This window comes from Asterias rubens, chromosome 11 (assembly GCF_902459465.1).
Source record: "Asterias rubens chromosome 11, eAstRub1.3, whole genome shotgun sequence".
Taxonomy (NCBI): Eukaryota; Metazoa; Echinodermata; class Asteroidea; order Forcipulatida; family Asteriidae; genus Asterias; species Asterias rubens.
In genome coordinates this window covers 16580562-16602844 of record NC_047072.1, presented here as the reverse complement: position 1 = coordinate 16602844, position 22283 = coordinate 16580562, and the positions used below count along the sequence as shown (strand labels likewise).

The 22283-nt window shown below is 36.5% G+C and overlaps 1 protein-coding gene across 2 annotated transcripts in view; it reads right to left on the bottom strand.

Moving 5' to 3' along the window:
* LOC117296949 (extracellular calcium-sensing receptor-like) overlaps positions 1–22283 on the bottom strand; it is a 39366-nt gene that overhangs the window by 13869 nt on the left and 3214 nt on the right. The window contains exon 2 of one of the 2 annotated variants that reach the window (XM_033780055.1): positions 6708–7740. In XM_033780055.1, coding sequence (XP_033635946.1) covers positions 6708–7098 — 391 coding nt within the window. In that variant the 5' untranslated portion in view covers positions 7099–7740. Of the gene's footprint in view, positions 1–6707; positions 7834–22283 lie in introns of those variants that run through there. The other variant, XM_033780056.1, reaches the window with a different exon arrangement.

The following is a 22283-nucleotide window of genomic DNA, read 5'->3' as shown; positions in this document are numbered from 1 at the left end:
GATTATTAAATGAACAAAACAAATTTCTAAAGAATATGGAAAGCACAGTCATTGAACTTACACATCCTGACTCCAAATAATATTAAAACATAATTATTAAATATTATCTTGAATGTCTTCAACGTCATAGACCGTCATCACTTGCTGTAATTATAGCTTAATAAAATAAGGAAAGATAATAATGCTGGACGCGCAGACGATGGTTGCTGTTCAATCTTAGATCATCGGCAGAGTGTTGATTAGGTCCTATGTTCATTGTTTTCAATCTCAGGCCAGTGTTGATTACGTGATGTGATTATTGTTTATTAGATTCTGGCGACAGCTCTTTTTCCTTTCCCTTGTTTTTTTACTTTGTAATTTTTTTAATATAAACGCTAGTTGAAGTTTTGCGGTGGTTTACAACTCTCTCTTTTTGTACTCGTTTTGTGTTTGCTTAATCTTCGGACTTGGTAAATATTTGTAAAGAACGTAAATTCGAATGTGGGTAGAAGGGTTTTTATTAAATTAAAAGTGCAAGCGCTTCAACATAATGCCGAAAGTCCAGTGCAGCTTGGTTCAATGAACTACGTCAGCTGGTCTCGTGACATCACAGATTGTTAATACACAACTTGTTTGAGAAAGTAGTTTGTAAAATCAGTGTTATCTTTTCCCCTTGTTTTTAATCTAAGCTGGCCCTGTGACGACACAATTTGTATACACAAATTGTTCAACAAAGTAGTTTGTAAAACTGTTGCTATTGGTGGAATACATAGGGAAAAAAGTGGCAAAATACCTGCTCAAGTTTCTTTGGAAAGTTCTTTTTACGTCTTGTTTTCCTTTTGTTTGTAAATCTGTATGATTTGCATAAACTTGTATATAAAGAGAAGAGTGACATCATTGGTAGTCGTGTGTGGAAGCAAGTCAAACGAATAACCATGTGACCACAAACACAACATGTTGATTTTTTTTTTTTTTTTTTTTAAGCATCATAAACAAGCTGAATATTTTGTCTTAGTTTTTAAGACTTTCTCACATAAAATGTCAACCATTCCCCCATCCACAAGGTCCTTCCTCCGCGGTCAGATACTTGTTTTCGTTTGTGTTGTCCAGTAAAGGTTTTAAAATGTAAGAAGGTATGAAGTGTCTTGTAAGAAGAAACGAAGTGTCCAAGGTACGAAGTGTCCTGACACCGTATATTGTAAGCGAAAATATTAAAATAATACTGAAGCTCAACACTTTAGGCTACATGATGTCAAACAGGTTCCCGACTATAGACACTTAAAGACAGTGGACACTATTGGTAATTGTCAAAGACCATACTTCTCACTTGGTGTATTTCAACATATGCATAAAATAACAAACCTGTGAAAATTTCAGCGATCGGTCGTCGGAGTTGCGAGATAATAATGAAAGAAAAAAACACCCTTGTCACACGAAGTTGTGTGCTTTCAGATGCTTGATTTCGATTTCCTCAAGTTCTAAACTTGAGGTCTCGAAATCAAATTCGTGGAAAATTACTTCTTCCTCCAAAACAATGTCACTTCAGAGGGAGCCGTTTCCCACTATGTTTTATACTATCAACCTGTCCCCATTACTCGTTACCAAGTAAGGTTTTATGCCAATAATTATTTTGAGTAACCCAATAGTGTCCACTGCCTTTAAACAAAGCAAATCATAGCTTCATCGAGGCCTGTATACAATTGATATGGATAGAATTTTACAAATTAACATCGAAGCTCGTAGTCTTTACAAATATATATAAAAAAAAAAAAAGGATGCTTGACAAAATTAATATGGCTTTTATTAAACTACAAATCTGATGTCTTCAACACAAACATCCGGGTTTTTAGAATTCAATATAATTTTTCCGGGCGTCGACGGCCAATAACTTTGATTAAATCAGCTCAGAATTGTTTGAATGTTTACCGTGGACACAATATTATTCATTCGTTGTCGTGTAATTGCTAAGCAAAACATCAACTTAAAAGATAGTTGTTCGCCAAGATCCTGCCAAAAGAAATTACAAAGTAATTAGTATTCTCACGGAACTGTCGGTAATTTTTAAGTTGGAAATTTAATTTAATTATTACGTGCATTCCAAATCGAAAGAGTCTTTCTGAAATTTGATTTTATTTGTTCCGGTACTCAAGTTGGAAAGTTACCATAAAGTGTAAAGCCCAAGATTTGCAATAAGCAAACTTTGTGAAGTGATGTTTGAAGCTTTGCAAGGTATTAGGAAGAATACGAATAAACTAATAATAATAGTAAACTTGCGGGAGTGTTGGCTCTGAAAAGAGCCAGTTTGGTCTCGACGTTTCAATTAGAATACTCTGCTCGTCTTCAGGAGAATTGTTTAACTCTTAATGAGCTAAGGGTAGTCCTTTGTTAGGACTAGTCATATAACTTCCTAACTTAAGATTAATCTTAGGACTTAAGACGACTTACGTTCTGTTACCGAACACGTTGAATGCATTGAAAACACCCTCTAAGTTAGGATAATTTACTCATCCTAACTCGAGATAGGATTAATCCTATAGCGTTTGGTGAAAATGGCTGCAGGGTAGTCCCAAGTTAGGACATGAGACTCTTTAGAAGTTGTCCTAAGTTAGGACGGGTAACTCGTTCCAACCCTTGATAAGACAAGTCTTAACTCTTTACCCCACGACATTTAGTATTCAGTCTTGCAAGCTACATGATATCGGACACTATGATTGATTTTTCATCGGGTTATATTGTATGGATCTGGGCCGGGTGTGAATGCACGTGTTACTGAATTGAACACCTTGTTTATTTGTGGGATCGTTGAGTTATCACGAGTGCTTTCAATTGTTAGTCAGCCTTTGGCGACAAATCAATCATAATGACAAACTATTGATATTGACTACATGTAGTGTGAACGAATCGCTTTTTCGTAAATCCATTTGTCAGAGGTGCACAGTCTCATATATTTAAAAGTCGGCTGAGCCGGTGAATATTTATTGCAGACCGATTTGGAAATTTATCTTTTTTTTTAAAGGCACTGGACACCATTGGTTAATCAATCAACAGGCATGTATGCTTCGTTGTTTGAAAGGGCAAGGGCACCAAGACATTTCCTCCTTGGTAAAGGGCACCCTAAGAGGAATTTGGAATTTCTACTGGGGCCGATCACCAGGGCAATGACCAGGGGGCATGGGGGCAATCACATCCGTTGCCTTCGTGAAGTATTAGGTCTGAATCAATACAATATTGTGTAATAGCATATACACTTTCTTGGTAACAAGCAACGGAGAGTTTTTGATAGTAAAAAACATTGTGAGAAACGGCTCCCTCTGGAGTAATTTCTCACACAAATAAAAATACTTTAGGCCTGAAGCCTTTTAATGGCTTCTGAAAGCAAACACGTATTTTGTGCAACTGCGATGACCAATCGCAATGACCAATTGAGTCCAAATTTGCACAGATTTGTTATTAATGTATGTTGCATATGTTGGGATACACGAAGTGAGAATACTGGTCTTTGACAATTATCAAAGGTGCCCAGTGCCTTTAAGGATGAGCTATGAGCTCGATTTCACAACAACTAAGATTGATCCATGGTGATTTCAGAATTAAAACCACTACAGTAACACTGAAGGGTCATCTTGAGATGGATGTAATGTGTAATCGGCTCTAGTAGTATTCAATCCAAAGCGCGTCTATAAAAAAAAGCAACACCTACAATTTTGTGAAATTACTTCTGAGGGTTGGTGGTGAATCTCTCACCCTTTCATAGAAACAAAGAGGGCATTTGGTCAAGAACTGGACTGAAGTGAGAAGAAATTGGATCTTGCGATCAAAAAGTGTTAACAGAGTTGCTACACGTGTGCGTCTCGACAACTATAACACTAAGGTCACATGTGTTCATTTTACTTCCAGTTCACACGTCTCGCATAAATTGTACACTTTCCTCATAGGGTGCCCTTAACCTAGGAGAAAATGCCTTGGTGCACTTGCATTGTCAAGCAAAAACGAATCATACATCCATGCAACCCCCCACAAACAAACAACCAAGCAAACAACAAACAATGATGCTCATTCCCTATTCAAGATATGTGCAAATAATAATAATAATAATAATAATAATAATAATAACAATAATAATAATAATAAGACATTTGTAAAGCGCCTAATGCAAAAGCCTCTAAGCGCATAAAAGAAACAATAAAATAAACAATTAGAGAAAGATACAAGATATAAATAGGCAAATTACAAAAAAGAAGCTTTAAACAAATGAGTTTTCAACAGGAACTTAAAACATTGTAAAGTATTAGCTTGGCGAATATGCACAGGAAGACTATTCAAAAGAAACATAAACATCCCCCACAACCGTTACTGGATTAATAATTAAGAAGGCATAAGTATTTCATAATGACCTTGACTCTGCCAGTCCATTGTTTGATAGGTACTTTCATGAATTATTGACTGTAATAATTACACTGGCTTTTGTAATAATGAGCTGCTTGCATTATAGTAAGAGTTGACTTTGGGGTAATAGCTATAATCTTGGCAAAAATACCCGATAAAGTAAAGGTCAAACTCATTTTAGAGATTCATTCATTTTCCGATTAGTGTTTGTAAAAAGGGGAGGGAAACTAGAAATGTGTATCTCAAGTGTAAATGGCGCAGTATGCCACTGTATTTGAAACCATTTGGGTTTACTCTTTTGTGATATCCTAAAAACGAATCGAAAATGTAATACTTCAATCCTGAATTCTGGTGATATTAAATCAAAACAAAATTTAATTTGAGCTTGATGCCTGCCGCAGAATTTCCTTCTTGGGTGATTTACAAACCAGTTTGTTTTTTGCTCTTCGGTGACGTTATATTTAACATTTCGCTCTTAAACATTATCAAATAAAGTGATATTTTTACACAGTTTCCATGTGAGGTATGACTTGAAACATTTAACCCACTTCCATGTTATTAAATTTTCTTTCCCATCTTACTTTTCTTCGGCCTCCCGCCCTAATTTTTCAGAGGAACTAGAGAACTCAAAACACACAGAATGCAATGTTTGTTTTAAGAATATTATCTTTTAAAGAAAATGACTATGGATTGTTCTTGATCTAATTGTGTTTACAAATAAACCGACATAGCTAAGCTCAAGAGAGATTGATGACAAGGTGTAACCACAAACTAGTTCCCTAATTGCAAGTCAACACCATGCATAGCTTTTATTATAGGTTTCACTATATCATAAATTATGTTTTACAGCGAATGATGATTAATATACATGTGTATCCGCTATGTTGCTCTTTATGCTGAATTTTAGCTTGTTTTATTTGACACGGTGACTTTTTCAGAAAGCGAGTTGAGAGAACTTTTACTGAAATATTGATTTGTATTTTGAACATATACATGCCTGGATACTTCAAGGAGGCAACGAAGGTGATTGCCTCCATGCCCCCTGGTCATTGCCTTGGTGCCCTTGAAACATTCCGGTAGAAATTAACAACTTCCTCGTACCCTTTACCATGGAAAAAAAATTGGTGCCCTTGCCCTTTAAAAAACAAGCATACGTGACTGGCTGCATATCGTTTGGTTCGTTTCTATTCAAGTTTTGGTGGAGACTGGTGACTTTCCGAGACTAAACAGCAAATACTTGTTTGTGTTTGAGCTCAAACATCTGTTGTAATATTGGTGACTAGTATGTACCTGCATGCCTAAGCTTAAAGATGACCTTTTTTATGATCTACACGCTTGAGCTGGTGTGGGGGTTGGGGTTAGGGTTGGGGTTAGGGTTTGTGTAGGCCTAGGGTTTTTGTATACATTTCGTAAAAGAATTGTTCGGATCCGGCACTTTGTTAGGAGACAAACAATGGCTGGGAAGATGTTTTAAAAGTAGAATATTCGATTCACTCAAATTTCCATTTAAATTGCGGGGTTTTCAGTTGACTTCATGTTCGGAGTCAAACAATACCGGCCTGATACTTCACGTAGGCAACGAAGGCGATTGGCTCTATGACCTGGGCCCAATTTCATAGAGAAGCATAGTGCATAGAAAGGTAACAAAAGCAAAATCACATAGTAGTTTACAAAATTGTACATGCATTTTGTACATGCACTGTTCCAAACCCATGTCATACACGTTGTATAGGGCTATACTTTGGCAGAGGTATAGGCCCCTTCCTCCGCGGCCTACGTGTGTAGATTCTCTTATTTAATATAATAACCAAACAGCAACCTCATGCCTTATTCAACATGTCCTTTCGTAAAACCCAATCGAACAAATAAAAAGATCCCTTCTATGTTATTGACACTTGAACAATCTCAGAAGCAACGGAGCGAATCGCGTAGGAGGGGGTGGGGGAAATCAATGGTTCATAATCTATACTCTACCTGTATGAGAGTCAATAGCAACACAATGCCCCATTGTCTCTGGTAGTGTACGATGAATACAGGTACTCACAGATATGTATAACTTTCAGAAAGGGCGCACAATAGTGCTTCATTAAAAACAACGGGCAGAACAATACCAGATTGTCTCCGTTACTGTACCTATGATTTAAAGGTACTCTCCGATATTTACAATTTTCAGAAAGGGTACACATATATTGCAATTTCCTTACAGTGTTCCCTTTACTTTACCAAGGATAAATTGCCTTGGTGCCCTTGTCCTTTCAAAAAACGAAGCATACACAGGCCTGAAATCACACACAAAAAGTCCACAATAATACAGAAGTAGTTCTTACTGTTTGTATACTTACCTAGTGTTATATTGGGAAGCAAATCCTGCCGTGCATTAATAAGTTCGATCGCATACACCATTGCATACATCCACTGCAAACCCCTTGGATTTATCGCTTTGCAAACTCCATCCTGCTCCAAGTGAATATCAAAAAGTCCTCCAAGATAAAATTCTCCTTTTCTTGAGAAGCTAGACTCCGAAGCATCTTCCAGACCCGGTGGTGTATTCGTTACGCCTTGGAGAATTTGATGAATATCTGATGTTTGAGTTGTAAGTTCAGTACCTTTGACTGGACCGAGCAGGCAAGTTAAGACACAAATAAGCAGAAACACTTGAAGACGTCTCAGTGAAGTTGAGATATATAAGGTTTTAGGAGATTGTCTCAAACGATTAAAGAAACTTGACTTCATCTTCTTTGATTGTATTAAACATTGTGAAATATTTTAAGCATATTGTGGTAGCAATTTGTACTGTACGACGTCTTGCAGCAAATGACTTACCCCTTTCTGTGTGTCAGGAATCTAATATAACATCTTCAGGGTCAAAGTCTAACTTTCCTCGACGCTACATCTCACGAACCGGAACTTGCTCTTGTCATCAGTCCTTAATGAATGTCGCTGGAAATACTTCGATGTTTTCTTCTTGAAGTACCAAAGATTGTTTCGTAAAACACGAGGCTTAGATTATTTCGAGAGAAAATCAAAAATCCACATTCATTTTGCAAGGCTATCACCAAAGGAAAATGTGCGCACTACGATTGGTGTATTACTGGCAAACTTGCTCGAAGTCAACTTGGTTGTCCCAGTACTGTGCTAAGTTGCGCTACTGCCAAGTTGCACTACAGCCGGGGAGGGGAGTTCAACCAATGGTTTGACTGATAGCTCGTTGCAAAGTGCTCTCTCCATGACGTGGTACTTCGTTTTTATTTACTCAACTGTCGGTGCCACAACCCACCGATTGAATAGTGGCAAATAAACGAACTAAATTACTAGCGTGAGATCACGTTTGTATGGTGTTGCTACTGGCACTGTTGGTGACAAATGTTGTCTCATCTGTAGTTGTACAAAGAAAAGAACACAATTATACAAGAATCGTGGAACAAACAGGATATTGAATAGGAAGTCCGTGTAATGGTGCTAGACATTTTAAAGTGCTTCTCTGCACCAACAGGGAACTGGTACAAAACTAGACACTGTTTTATAAACGATCAGGGAAGCGCGCAAATTCAAACGTAGGGTTGTCAGAGGTAACTAGAAATGTATAAACTTGTGGGTAATGTATAAACAACCTGTTGTGTGGCAGGGAGTTTTGGCTCCGAAAAGAGGCGGTTTAGTCTCGACGTTTCGAACAGTATAACGTGCTTGTCTTCAAGAGAATGGTAGTCAATTTCTTTGCATTCGTTAGAGAGTATTGACCGAAAAGTGAATCCCTCTCCCCATAAATAAATATAATATTTTATTTTGCAAACACTCACAGGTAAATATAATGTTTTGCTAAAAATGAGAATAACAATTATGTTGAATTGAATTTCTGGCAAAAATTTTAATTTTTCAAATACCCTTTTACTTTATACGCATCACATCAGTAAACTAACGGGCTTTTTTAGCGACCTTTTTTCCGCTTCTCGAAATACCTTTTAACTTCATGCGCATCACTAAACTGACTGGCTGTTAAGCGACCTTTTTAGTGAAGTCTTTAGATACATGCACTCAGTGAGGCGCCAGTAAATTGCAAATGCCAATTGTTTGGTTTGGTACATTTAATATCATGTTTTTAGCAAAAGATATAAGGCCTATTAACTTTTCAGCAAAAAAAATTAATCTGTTTACAATCGATCGCAGACTTGCGCAGAAAATCAATTCAGATTGACGAGCATGCTTAACCTTCCTTTGAGTTGTTGCTCAGTAACAGTGATTTTTGAGAATCTTGGCAAGTACTTAAAGGCATGGGACGTTTGGATATCTTCAAGGACCAATATTCTCACTAACTTGCTGTATTCCATCAAATGCATAACATAACAAATCTGTGAAAATTTAGGCTCAATTGGTTAACGAAGTTGCAAGGAAGTAATGAAAGAATACACCCTTGTTGTGCGCTTTCAGAGTCCGGAGAAAGACTTCAGGCCTGAAGTTCTCAATTTAAAATGTTTTAATGAGATATAACCTCTTTTTCAAAAAATATACTTCAGAGGGAGCCGTTTCTCAAAATGAGTTATACTATCAGCAGCTCTCCATTGCTCGTTACCAAGTTTAGTTTGATATGCAGATGTATTTTGAGTAATTGCCAATAGTGTCAAGTCCCTTTTAAACATTGATCACCCCTGCAGTATCAAGTAGACCCCAGGAAGTTAGTTTTTTGCTTCATATCAACATCGTATTGATTCGTGGTCTTGTATCAAGCCGTTTGTTGGCACTCAATAAGACCGGGCGGTGGTCTTGTATCAAGCCGTTTTAAACTCTTTAAGCCAGGACGCTCCTGTGATGTAGACTATGTGATATTAACATACAACCGCCAAAGACACAGAAGTCATGATAAAAGAGCTTATAGACGTTGAAAGATCAAACGACAGATTGTGACTAATATCTTTTTACTGATGGTAAATCCTAACTTATCCACGATGTAATCTGCAAGAAGAGATACATCTGATCTTGTGGGATTTCAATTTTATTAATAACATCGGAGAACAGAAAGGTTTTTAATTTGATTGGGTTAAAGTGTCGTTAAAATGTCGTATTGCGTCTAGAGTTCCCATTAGAGAAGTTGTGCACTTTATGGCATTATGGTGTATGGTGACACTTAAGTGGATTGGGTTTACACTAAATCAATATTACTTGTGTTTTCGTTGAAAGGTGTAGTGTATTGCAAGGTCGTTGGACTTTCTGGAGCTTTCAGTGGGCTTATTGAAATGCCTGCTGGTATAAATCTGGGTTATTTCACCGTCCAAGGAATTATTAATTTTGGTTTTGACCCATACACTCTAAAAACTAAAGAGTTGAATCCAACACTTGCATGATTTCGGTGAGTGACTACTCTTTGAAAGTGTTGAATCCAGCATTTTGTTTGTTAAATCTAACATTTTAAGTTTTTGATGTAACGCAAAAAGGGTTGTTAATTCAACAATTTAAGTGTTATTTCAACATTTCTCAAAAAAATTCTGCTGAAATGTTGGATACTTTGAAATGCTGGATTTAACATATAAAATGCTGGATTCAACACTTTCAAAGTGTAGTCACTCACCGAACTCATGCAAGTGTTGGATTCAACTCTTTAGCCTACACCGATGTTTGTCAGTATGGTTTACTGATTTGTGAAGAAAAATAACGGGACTTGGGAAAGTACTAGTAGGCGTAGACAATGCTAACATACATCGGTGTTTAAACGGATTCCTAGAGCTCCACTCAAAAGAAAGAAAAAAAAAACATTCTTTATCCCGGATGTAAATTATTGAACATCTATTATCTCCGGTGTTATCTCCGGCGTCATAAACCAATGTCACGAAGAACAAGTACATTACGAATGCATCATGAATTCGTAATGAAGGCATGTAATAGACCACATGAATTGGCCGCCATCTTTAATTAAACGTCTCTACGGCTTTGGCTTCAAGCTGCAAGAACAATGTTGAAGTATGTGGAAGAATGTGTGTGTTCAGCGGTTCAGCCTCAGCCATTGCCGAAGCCAATGGTATTAGCAGCCATATTCGATGAAACGTGCACCCATGAAGCCTTTCGCTGGCTGAGAGTCGTGTGCAGCGCATACACGCGCGCACTTTCTCATTGGTTTTTATCAAAGATGGTGGTCAATGACGTCATAGGGAATCCATTAATACCATACTGACTTTAGTATGAGATTCTTCACAAGACGCGGACATACTGGTGCAAGCCTATTATTATTAACAATTGTCGCAATTCAATTGATACTTACATATTTAATTCAATTTTATTTGGTCCATTTATTTGTTCGTCTCGTGAATTGTGTTTTCTAATGTACAGCATTCAAATAGTACATTAAAAGTGTAATATTTGAATAATGCATTACAATTATAGATACTTCCAGGTAGTATTTGAAACGTTTGCATGGTGGAAGAATAACTAATAAAGGTTTGCGGTAACACCTTTTGAGTAGTGTTGGTTCTAAAAAGAACCTGTGTTTGAGGAACCTTTCAATCAGTATGCTTTGGTCATCTTTAGGAGAATGCTGTACTCTGTTGCTAGATACTGTTAAAGTGCTTGACTCAGCATGGTGCGCGAAGGCGAGAACTAGATTTAATAAAAACATATTTCTGTCACCAAATGTTCATCTTCAAATACCACGTTTTCCACTTGTATTACTACTTATTACTCATTTTTATTAATTAGAACTAACCACTTATACGGACAAAGGGTGCGACGACAAACACAGCCTAAAACTAACATTGATTTAGATTAACGGTCAGACTGATAGTAAATAGTAATTTTGCCTTCGTTCAACCCACAACTAATTAAAATTTACCTAGTCAGTTTTAGTTTATAGACACAATAAATATTAAATTAATATAATTTGTTAATGGGCATTACACTGTAGATCAAATGATTTACTGTTGCAAGAGGTAATTGTTTTCGCCAATTATTATCTTCTTTGTAGTTTATTTATTTTATGTCATCTCTGAATTGCGACATAATTCACAGTCCAAAACATAATATACAATAGAAACAAATTACAATCGAAAATGCATTTTGCAAATTTGATGGAAACCCCAAAACAAAGGCATGGCAGAAATGAACTAAGAATAAGTATACAATGCTAAACCGGGACAATAAATCATAGGGGGTCTACGGAGTAACATTCAATTCTCTTTCATTCGGATCTGGCAAAAATATTGCTTAACAACTCTCCACTAAGCAGAAATTAGCAGGATACCAATCACAAATGGTACATGTGACATGGTAGATTGGCTGGTAACCTTATTCTGGTAAGCAAAATATTGTATTTAGTTATATAATTTGGTTTTCGGTAACACCATGTGTGTATCTACTTGCCAGGTAGAGTTTGTTCTTTAGAAAACTGTCTTGCTAAATATTCTACAACCGCGGAGTAGATTTTCCGGGAGACTTCCCAGTTCTGAAAAGAACTGTCCTGCTTTTAACTACTACACAGCGGAAGGTAGAAAATCGGTGGTGACTACAATCTGGTTGTGCTTAGCATATTTTTGTTCTTAAGCAGCTCTATGCAATCAGGCCCAGCTAATCGGGTCCTTCCAGCTGTGTAGTTGCATACTCGTCATGCAGTTAATTGCCTCAGCCCTGCAGCTCCATACAAGAAACAATCAATGGAAACACATTAACTGTTGTTGCTTGACGTTCGGTCAATTTATGGCCAAGTGTTTGAAGAGAAAGTATCTCAATACACTCCTCTCAGGCCAGTGGGGAAATCAAAATGTCAACATTTATTCGCAGACCGTCGCGTTGAATCGATTAGAAATATATATTCATTTCCCAAATGTATAGTATCCTTTTTATGTTTAGAACCCATGTCGATAGAAAGGAATGAAGTTAATCAAGTACATAAATAAGTTTAACGATTGAGTAAATCATTTTAGTTCGTGAAATTTAGTTTTAGACCCAAAGCAATCATAACAACCTGAGGTTGATTACAAGAAATTCACTTAATGAAGTATAATTAATAACTTCATAATTGATTGTTGAAGTCATGTTAGTGAAGTTGAGTATTGGACCCAATTACAATAATTGATGTGCCAATACCTCCTCAATGGGTGGTACGTTTTGTAAGTGTTAAAACAACAATTTATTGATTGATTATTTCGCATTGCCAAATATCTTCATACATTTATTAATAATGTTTGTTTAGTTTTGTTTTATGTTGCCCAGAAAAGCATTGTATTCATGCATGCACACCATGTTCCATCGCCATGAGCTCAATATGCACACTAGAGATTTGTTTTCTTTGGCTGAATCGAATGAAATACAAAATTCAAATACACGGGGATTTAAAGCACGTCACATTGAATCGAATTACACATTGTTATTTAAAACAATGTAATTATATTGGACAACATAGTGTGACGTTCTTTTCACAGTTTTCCCATGAACTTGGTATCCATTGTTTTCAGTCAGAAAATGCCCGGATCTGAATCCCAAATAACTTCGGGTCAGTGCGAGGTCAAAGGTTAAAGGTAAACGGTTAAAGTGATTCAGCATCTGACTCAACACGAAGTCGTTGTTGTTTCTAGAGTAGGTTATCCCCTTTACACTGTGAGTCTCAACCGATGGTTGCCGATTAGACTTGCATCCTAGTCAACACCAATCTAATTAAACTGAACGGACATGTCAACTCCTTCTGTACTTGTACATTTGTTGGATGGTTAAACAGCATGGACGACCGAGTTAATAAGGAGTGCTGAGTAGTTCAAGATGTAGACTTGACTCTATAACCCATCCACTCTGAGGCAGCTCTTAAAGCCCTCAGCGACAAACTGGAGACAGACTTCCATGGAAATTAGTAGCACCATCAGTCACTTTATCATCATTGTTCTCCATTATACAGTCTGATTCATGTCAATGTTCGCCATCTTTAGAGATAGCTACCACTAGTATCGTCTCTTGAGAATAAATGAGGTAATCGTAACACAAAGTGAAGTCATTTATATTTCAAACACACCCAACACACATCCTTTTAGAGTACTCCAGCGAAATTGAAAGATTTTTTTTCTTTCAAATCAGCAATAATAAATAATAATAATACCATTTATATAGCACCTTTTTCTAAGGTTAGAAAGCGCTCAATGAAAGAGGAAGGAAGTGGTATTCCTCCGAAGTTTCAGATAATAGAATTGCATCATGTAATGGCTGTAGCTGGCAAAATTTCATAGAGCTGCTAAGCACAAATACTTGCTTAGCAGGAAATGTCTTCCTTGATGAAAACAGGATTACCAACCAAATTTCCTCGTGATTATCAGGATAAGCAAACAACAGCTGAATACCATGTAACAAGAAATATACAACAAATACAAATTTTGTCTTTATCCTGTCTTTATCAATGCTAAGCAAATTGTTGTGCTCTATAAAGTTGGACCCATGTCTATCAACGAGGGAATGCTTAATGCGGCTAAACGATTTAATGTAGTTAGCAAAAACATTAGAAAAAACTGCACAAAGGAAGGGCAATATAGATTTAGGTAACTACAGTAATGTTTAAGTTCAGCATTATTGAACTTTGACTGTTGTTAATAAAGTTATACTAAAAGGGGAAAAGTATTTGAACGGCTTACTCCCTTTAATTAGATATACGTGCACATACCTCGAGTAACTTGGAAACAGTTAAGCAATTTTAGGGACAATGGGTGGTATTGCCATAATATACACGTTTGCATTTGTTAAAGGGTAACGACATGCATTCCAAAGCCTTAAAAGCATAGTATAAAGGTTCCATTGGTTTAACCTATACTTGTAGATGTCTAAATTTAAACTAACATGTGAACACAATTATTTTAAAAGATTGTCGCGTTTTTCAGATACCGTCGACAATCCGAAGTGAATTTTGTCAACGCAGAATGTTCCCTAATAGAAATACACAATCTGATAAACGTTACCGCGGTAACGCTTCTCAGATTTAAATTTGGGGGCATAAATCTCACCTGTTTAAAGCCATTGGACACTTTCGGTAAACAATATTGTCCAAAGGCCCACACTTCGTGCATCACAACTCAGATATAAAAAATAACAAACCTGTGAAAATTTAGGCTCAATCAGTCATCGGAGTCGGGAGAAAATAACGGGAAAACCCACCCTTGTTTCCGCACGTTTCACCGTGTCATGACATGTGTTTAAAATAAATCCGTAAATCTCGACAACGAGAATTGATAATTGTTTAAATGGTTTCTCGAAAAGTAAGGCATTTCATGGAATAATATTTCAAGAGAAGTCTTTCACCATTACCTTCTGTAAACCCTGTAAGTTATTTGTAAATCTGTGAACTTTTTGTTCTGTGCCGAAAGTGTATAATGGCTCTAAACCACGTTACTTCAAAGTAAAATGTTTCTCATAATGTTTCTTTTATTCTATTTATATCCAAAGCTACTGTAGGCTTCTGACCAAATGTTTTTAGTGGCATTGATTTTAGCAGTGATAGCATTATACGTATAGCATGCCCTTTAAAACAAAATAAATAAATATGTAGATAATTGAAGGGCGCTAAACTATTCACGATATCATGGGGATGGTTAATTTGTATCATAGAGAGGCTCTGCATGACGTAAATGTAATTAATGTTTAGTGAAGAGCAGTCCATACTCGATCAAGTTTGTAGCCTACTACGATTTATTCTTCTTTCAGTGTAAGGTCACGGGTTGTAAATGACAACGTCTCATACCAATAGTAACACGCTCTGCAAACATTTTACTTCGGGAGTTACATACATGGATGGCAAGGCCATATTCGAAGCTTTAATTTGGTATATGTTGGAGCTCTTTAGCATTTTGCAATCTGGAGATAAACCTCAGATAAACCCATGATACATTTTGTGGAAGTTTTGATCTGGTTGGATTGTAAAGCGGATCGTGTTATCCAAGGTTCAATATTGCTGTTAATGTTTGTAAAGAATTATTCTGTCATAATTGATACTGATTCCAGGTCACATGGCTGGGGGATGGGGTTAGTCAGGGTGACCCAGAAAGTGTTTAAAAGGTAATTTTTAACTCGGGTTCTGCGTACATTTTGACTCTTTCTCGGTCAGTTTGATCCTTTCTGATTTGCAATAAACAAAAGTCTAACGAGTAAGAATGTTAAACTTAAATTCATCATATTGTATTTACAAATTTCAAACTGAATTTTGATGGTTGTTTTACACCAAACAATATCATGCAAAAACACTGTTTGAATACCAATTGAATGCAAACTCACTCGCTCCTTAGAAATTTACCACTTAGCCCTTAGTGAACTGACATATGTCACAATGCAGTTATAGACACATATATATATAGCATATTTTCATATAGACTTAAAGAAATGACCCTTAGATATAACCGAGAAGAAATTAGCCACCATTCCTTAAGGTTTAGCTGGCATATGTCACAATACAGATAGACCTATACAACTATTTATAACATCCGATTTGGATCGGAAGCGTAAGCTTTCTACCCTACTCAAATCATACTATTTAACAAAAATGTCTATAAAGAAAAGAACTTAGAGAAAAGACCCATAGATGAAACTGAAAAGAAATGATCCACCATTCCCATAAGGTAGCTGGCAGATGTCACATTGCAGATGGACCTATATAACTAAGCAGCAACTATCAAAGACCCTAAGGGAAAGCAAACAGATGCTTCAATACCGGTAGACTTATATTAACTACGTCACAATACAGTTCGAGCAATATTATGATCAATACATATTTGCTCAACACGCTATATTAACCATAGCGACCATAATCCAAACAGGAATGACTCCAAGGATTGTGAATTCTAAACCCAATTGTCATCTGGTCTTTATGGGTTGCTTTTATATGTGAGGTAGATGCAGACGCGAGTTTGGTAGAAATATTTAGTTTGATCATTTAAGGGTGAACTGCTCACCATTATGAATGGTCTCTCACGTTCTTTTCATCTTTTCGTGAGTCTGTTTCATTTGTTGTTTTCTCAAAGTGTTTGATAATAATTATAAGGGAACAGATAGGCTTAAACATTTATCTGTGTCTCTATGGTGTTATTGGCTATACACTTTTGTAAACCTTTGACAGAGTAAATTTACTATCAGATTGGTATAAAACAGTTAGGACAAATGCATCCATTGATATTGGTCTATAACTGAAATGTTGTGGATAAAGTTCAATCATTAATATTGTTTAATACTTGTGTGGCGATATCTTCCAAGTCTTAACGACAAGGAAAAACTATTTTCAGTAATGCGTTTCTACTCCCTAAAGATGGCAACCTACAATATAACAACAGAAAGTCCAACATCCACTTTAGGCTTGTGAACAAGTCGTTAAATCACGTTGATTACAGTAACGGCTCTCTCGGGACTACACTATACTCTCGCGATACTACTAGCTCACGGCTACAAATAGGTCTGTAGTCTCAGTCTCGCATGAGGAGAAGTCTCGCGAAGAGTTGCGAGATAACTGGTTCGCTTTCATGAATAAGGGAATAAGTCACATACTTCAAAAAAACGTAGTCCGTTATCTATTTCTTCCTCCATGCACAAACCTTGCAGGAAATACTGAATGTTGAAGCGTCATGAGCATCACTGAGTGACGGATATGTGCGCTATGTAAAAAGCAACCTCTATGATTGATTAAGAGTAATAAATAAACACTCAATGAACGCAACAGGTTTTGAAGACCTCGCCATAAACGAAATCCTAGCAATGATTTGTTATACAATGTCTTATTTTTTGACAGTTTTATAATGATAAAATGACACTTAGTTTAGGTTTAATATTTGAGTGCATGAAACAAAACACCTTTATAATTAATAGGTAGCCGCTGGTAAATCAGTCACTCGTGAAAGGGAGGTTGAATACGAAAATGATGGTGATAAACGCTTGGTTTAAAGGGTTGTGTTACCTTTTGTAGATCAAGTTTTTGGCCATGACAGTTGATTTGGGGTTGCCTCAAAGATACTTCACTAAATTCATTGGATGTCCATCGCGAAAGGTCCAGCAAATTTTGGTAGAGGTCAACATTTTAAAATACCCCATGAAACGTATTAATCTTCTTCTATCAGTAAGATGCTGTCAGAAATAAAAACAACGAGAACATTAAAGGGTTTGATACCTTTTGTAGATCAATTGTCATGACATGAATCCCTACTCATTGTTAATGAAGATGTTGTAATTTAATTTACCTGTAGAAGTTTCAGCTTCATTAGTCGTCAAGTTTGTGAGAAAAAAAAGTGAAAATCACAGAGCGATATTTTCAGGAGATTCAAGTAAATACAAATACTTGTAAGTAAGTTACATACTAAAATAATTTTCGTCTCCTGAGAGGAAAATTATTTCCGTGCCATTGTTTCACTCATTCCTCAAAAACTTCATCATCCCAGTAAGTAATATTTTCAGGGAAGCTTTCTAACATCATTAATTCAAACTGAGTGAGTTTAACTTAGATCTGTCGACATTGTGTTTTGTATTGTACAAAGGGTACCCAAACCCTTTAAAACAACCCAAATTGTTACAATATGATTGTGCATTGATACTCTATTAGGAATAATTAACACGAGGTCAGTTACAATATCAGTGAAGATGAATTTCCGCTCAAACAATTAGTAAACACTCTTGTTAATGGGTCGGGCGTTTTAATTGCAAAGGTCTCTCTAAAAACAATCACCTCACTGTTGGTGACTGCTTTTGTTTAGGACACGTTTGGTAATTACTGAAAACTATTGCAAGCATAAGACATTGCTTGGTAACGAGCAAATGGAGAGCTGTTGATACATAAACATTGTGAGAAACGGCTCCCTCTGAAGTAACGTAGTTTTTGAGAAAGGGGTATTTTCTCACTCAAATAATAAAAGGCTTCAGGCCTTTTATTGGCATCTGAAAGCACAAACATTTTGTTCAATAGGGTGTTTTTTCTTCATTATTCTCTTGCAACTTCAATGACCAATGGAGTCAAAATTTTCACAGATTTGTTGCATATATGCATTATGTTGGGCTTTGACAAAGGTGTCCAGTGCATTTAACTGACAAGCTACGAGACATTTTCCCTGGGTAATAATTCTCTGAAATCATACAGAGATTTCCGTTGTTGATAAAATAAACCGCACTGGCTGATTGGTATGGAGCGCCGAATCTTGGCAAAACATTTACCCAAGCACTCACTTAAAAAAGCTCCATTTAGTTGCATGCAACCTCCCACAAATGACGTCAACAATTGTCTTTTTGACGCACGCCACCAACGGCAGAAGTGTAGCTATGCTTTTGATCGATGTTGATGAAAAGTTAATGAGTGTAACAAACATCAAAATGACAATTAATTGATGGACATTAGAAACAAGTTTAAAGCATTCCTGGAAATTTGTCGCTCAAGTAGCTTTTTAATAACGTCGTTCGGATGTTTTATTCTTGAACCCTTTTACGAGAGTGGCTTTTATGTCGTCCTGATTGGGGCAGAACAGCATAAATAAAGCATTATGAAACGGTATGAACGAATATACTGTACTTTTAAAATAGCAAAACTGATGTATCGTATTGCTCATTGACAGTGTCAAATCACTTAGACTAATTGGATTGTTTTGTAATTCAATCTTCTGGACTCAGCCTAGCTCTAGAATCGCAAACATGTCTGGGTTAGTTCTTCATGACAGGTTGACAAGGCGTGAACGTAATTCCCATACTTGTGGGACACGACACTCGTTGGTGTCGCAGTGTTAAACCAATCCTAGTTACGTCGGAATTGTTTCTTGGGTGACCAGACCTTTGGTCTAAACTCGCTGTCAATTTTATGAATCATTGATAATTTGTGATCAAATATTGAACCAACTCTCTCTTAGAAACGAAGGCTTGTCCAACTCGATAAAGGTCAGAAAATAATCAGTATTCTGTATTGGTCCTTAGAGGTGTTTCGAGAAACTAATTTTATGTTGGGAAAGACTTCCTGGAGAGCCCTGTACCATCTTGAATTCATCGTTGCCCTAGCAACTCAAGCTGTTTACTGTTTACAGAGCATTTGAACTGTTACTCATTCGTTGGACTAGATAAAAACTGCACACTTTTGGAATAACATAAAATAATTTTTAGCATGAAAAATCTTACTTGGTAATGAGCAATGGAGAGCTGTTGATAGTATAAAACATTGTGAGATACGTCTTTCTCTGAAGTAACGTAGTTTTTGAGAGAGTGGGTGGAGTAATTTATCACTCCAAATATCAATACCTCAGGCCGGATGTTGTTTTTTTTAGGCATTTGAAAGCACACAAAATAGTGCAAGGGATTTTGTCTTTCCTTTTTCTTTCATTTTCTTGCTCTTTTGATGACCAATTGACTCAACATTATAACAGGTTTGTTAAGTTATGCAGATGTTGGGATACACCAAGTGAGAATGCTGGTCTTTGACAATACCGAAGGTGTCCAGTGCCTAATGCTTACATCGTTTTTGAACCTATGACTCACCATACAAAACTTTACCCTTCCTAACCTTTAAATCGGTGCAATTCGAATGAAGCAACAAATATAAGAACATTGATATGCTCCTAAAGACGGAGCGTAATTACAGTTACGTGAATGCTGTTCTAGAGTTGTCTTACTAATTAAGTTGACCCCTCATTCCCAATATCTGACCACTGCATCTCCCATTACTGTAATGGATCGTTCTAATTCATTGAAGTAAAGTCCCTTTAATCGAATAATGAAGTAGAGGTCCCAGATTACTTAGATTGAGCGATTGAACGTGATTTCTCGTCCTTTTCAACCTTCTAGGAATGTTTGATTGAGATTTTCATCTTAATAAACTAGAAAAGAAAAATGTCACTCGCGGCTCGATGATCGACACGATGACGTCAGCTTTAAACTTTAGTTAGTGTTTTAGACCAGACCCCTCTTTAACAGATGTGGTTGCATGTCGGTTTTAGAAGTGTTTGTTGGGAGATATGCAATAGCTTATGATAGAAGAAACCATTTTGGAAAAAAATAGTGGGCACACAGGGTGCTAGAGTAGACTGCACATTGAGTTGTAGTAGTATATTATGATTTGATGTTGTATTCATTCACACATCACTTGAGTAAACAGTTTTATAAGATAGAGTGCAGAGACGTATTGTTAATAAGTTTAATAAATATTGTTGGTGAAGTGTTAGGGTCAACGTTATATCCAACCTCCTTCCCACCTTTTATCTGTAGTCACGCAGCTTCTGTCTTCTCTACATTTTTTTTTTCATTCCGACCTCGTTTCTCTTATCAGTACCGATATGACACTGGGCTTTCTGCTTCTTCTCACCAATACACTCTTCCGTTGCTGAGATAAAAATTGCCATTGCAACAGTTTTATTCCACATACTGTATCTACTTTGGACTCCTTGCCAGTTGCATGTTTCCCTCCATCCTACAATCAAGACTATTGTCAATTTCTACGGTGCTCCACTAAGTTATTTCCATCCTTAATGTTTTCTTATATATAGCCTCGTACCACGAGTGGCTCTTAGCATTGTGTTAGGCGAACTTGCATAATAAGAATTTAAGAAAAAATAGATTAAGTTCTTTAACCCTAAGGCTAGGAACATTACAGAATAAATAAGAAAAAAACTCGTCTATAAGATCACAGATTTGTCATAAACTTACACGTCGATCTAATGATGATAATAGTAGAAAACATCCCTTGTAGTATCTCTGTCATTATTTGATGAGAAATAAATCAAACTAATTTCCTGTTTGGAGTTTATCGCTCAGTGAGCGTTTCATTCATTTTGTTGTAATCGATGTCATGCAAAATGTGTCATCGGTTTTTCACTCTTTTCTCGTGACCCAGATGGCCGATCGATCTCAAACTTCTACAGGTTTGTCAGTGTGTGCATATGGTTGATTACATCAAGTGCTTCCCCTGCCAGCAAATGTTTTGTTAGCAAACGTGAATTATGTAATGTTCCTTTAAAAGAAAAATAGATTGCGTTCTTAAAGGCAGTGGACACTAGTGGTAATTACTCAAAATATTTATCATCATAAATCTGTCTTGATTACATGTAATGGGGCGAGATAGATGGTATAAAACATTGTAAGAAACAGCTCCCTCTGAAGTGACGTAGTTTTCGAGAAAGAAGTAATTTTCCACGTATTTGATTTCGAGACCTCAAGTTTAGAATTTGAGGTCTCGAAACTTCGTGTTATTATTATCAAACTTCGTGTGACAATGGTGTTTTTTTCTTTCATTATTATCTCGCAAATTCAACGACCGATTGAGCTCAAATTTTCACAAGTTTGTTATTTTATGCATATGTTGAGAAACACCAACTGTGAAGACTAGTCTTTGACAATTACCAACAGTGTCCACTGTCTTTAAATCTGTAGTGTTGTTGCTGCTAAATAGTTCCCAGCACTCCGTGGTTGTATGCCCTTGAACTATTCAAGCGCAAATACATCAATGTTATTATTGGTCGTTAAAAGCTTATGGATGCTGAATGTACCATAGGCGCTTCCGGTTGTCTTATAGGGAAGGTACATGTTTGGTAATTACTCAAAACATTAGCTTAAAACTGACTTGGTAACGAGCATTGGAGAGCTGTTGATAGTATAAAACCTTGTGAGAAACAGCTCCCTCTAAAGTAGCATAAATTTTGAGAAAGAGGTAATTTCTCACTAAAATAGTCTTTTATTCCTATCTGAAAGCACACCCATTCGTCCAACATGGGTGGGTTTTTTTTTTGCATCATTTCCTCCCAACTCCGATGACCAATTGCGCTCAAATTTTCACAGGTTTGTTATTTCATGCGTATTTGAGATACACCAAGTGAGAAGACTGGTCTTTGACAATTACCAATAGTCTACCTTCCCTTTAAAGGCATGAGTACATTTGGTATTTGCAAAGACCAGTACTCTCACTTGGTGTATTTAAAATAAAATAAAAATCATAAATAACAAACCTGTAAACATTATGGCTCAATTGGTCA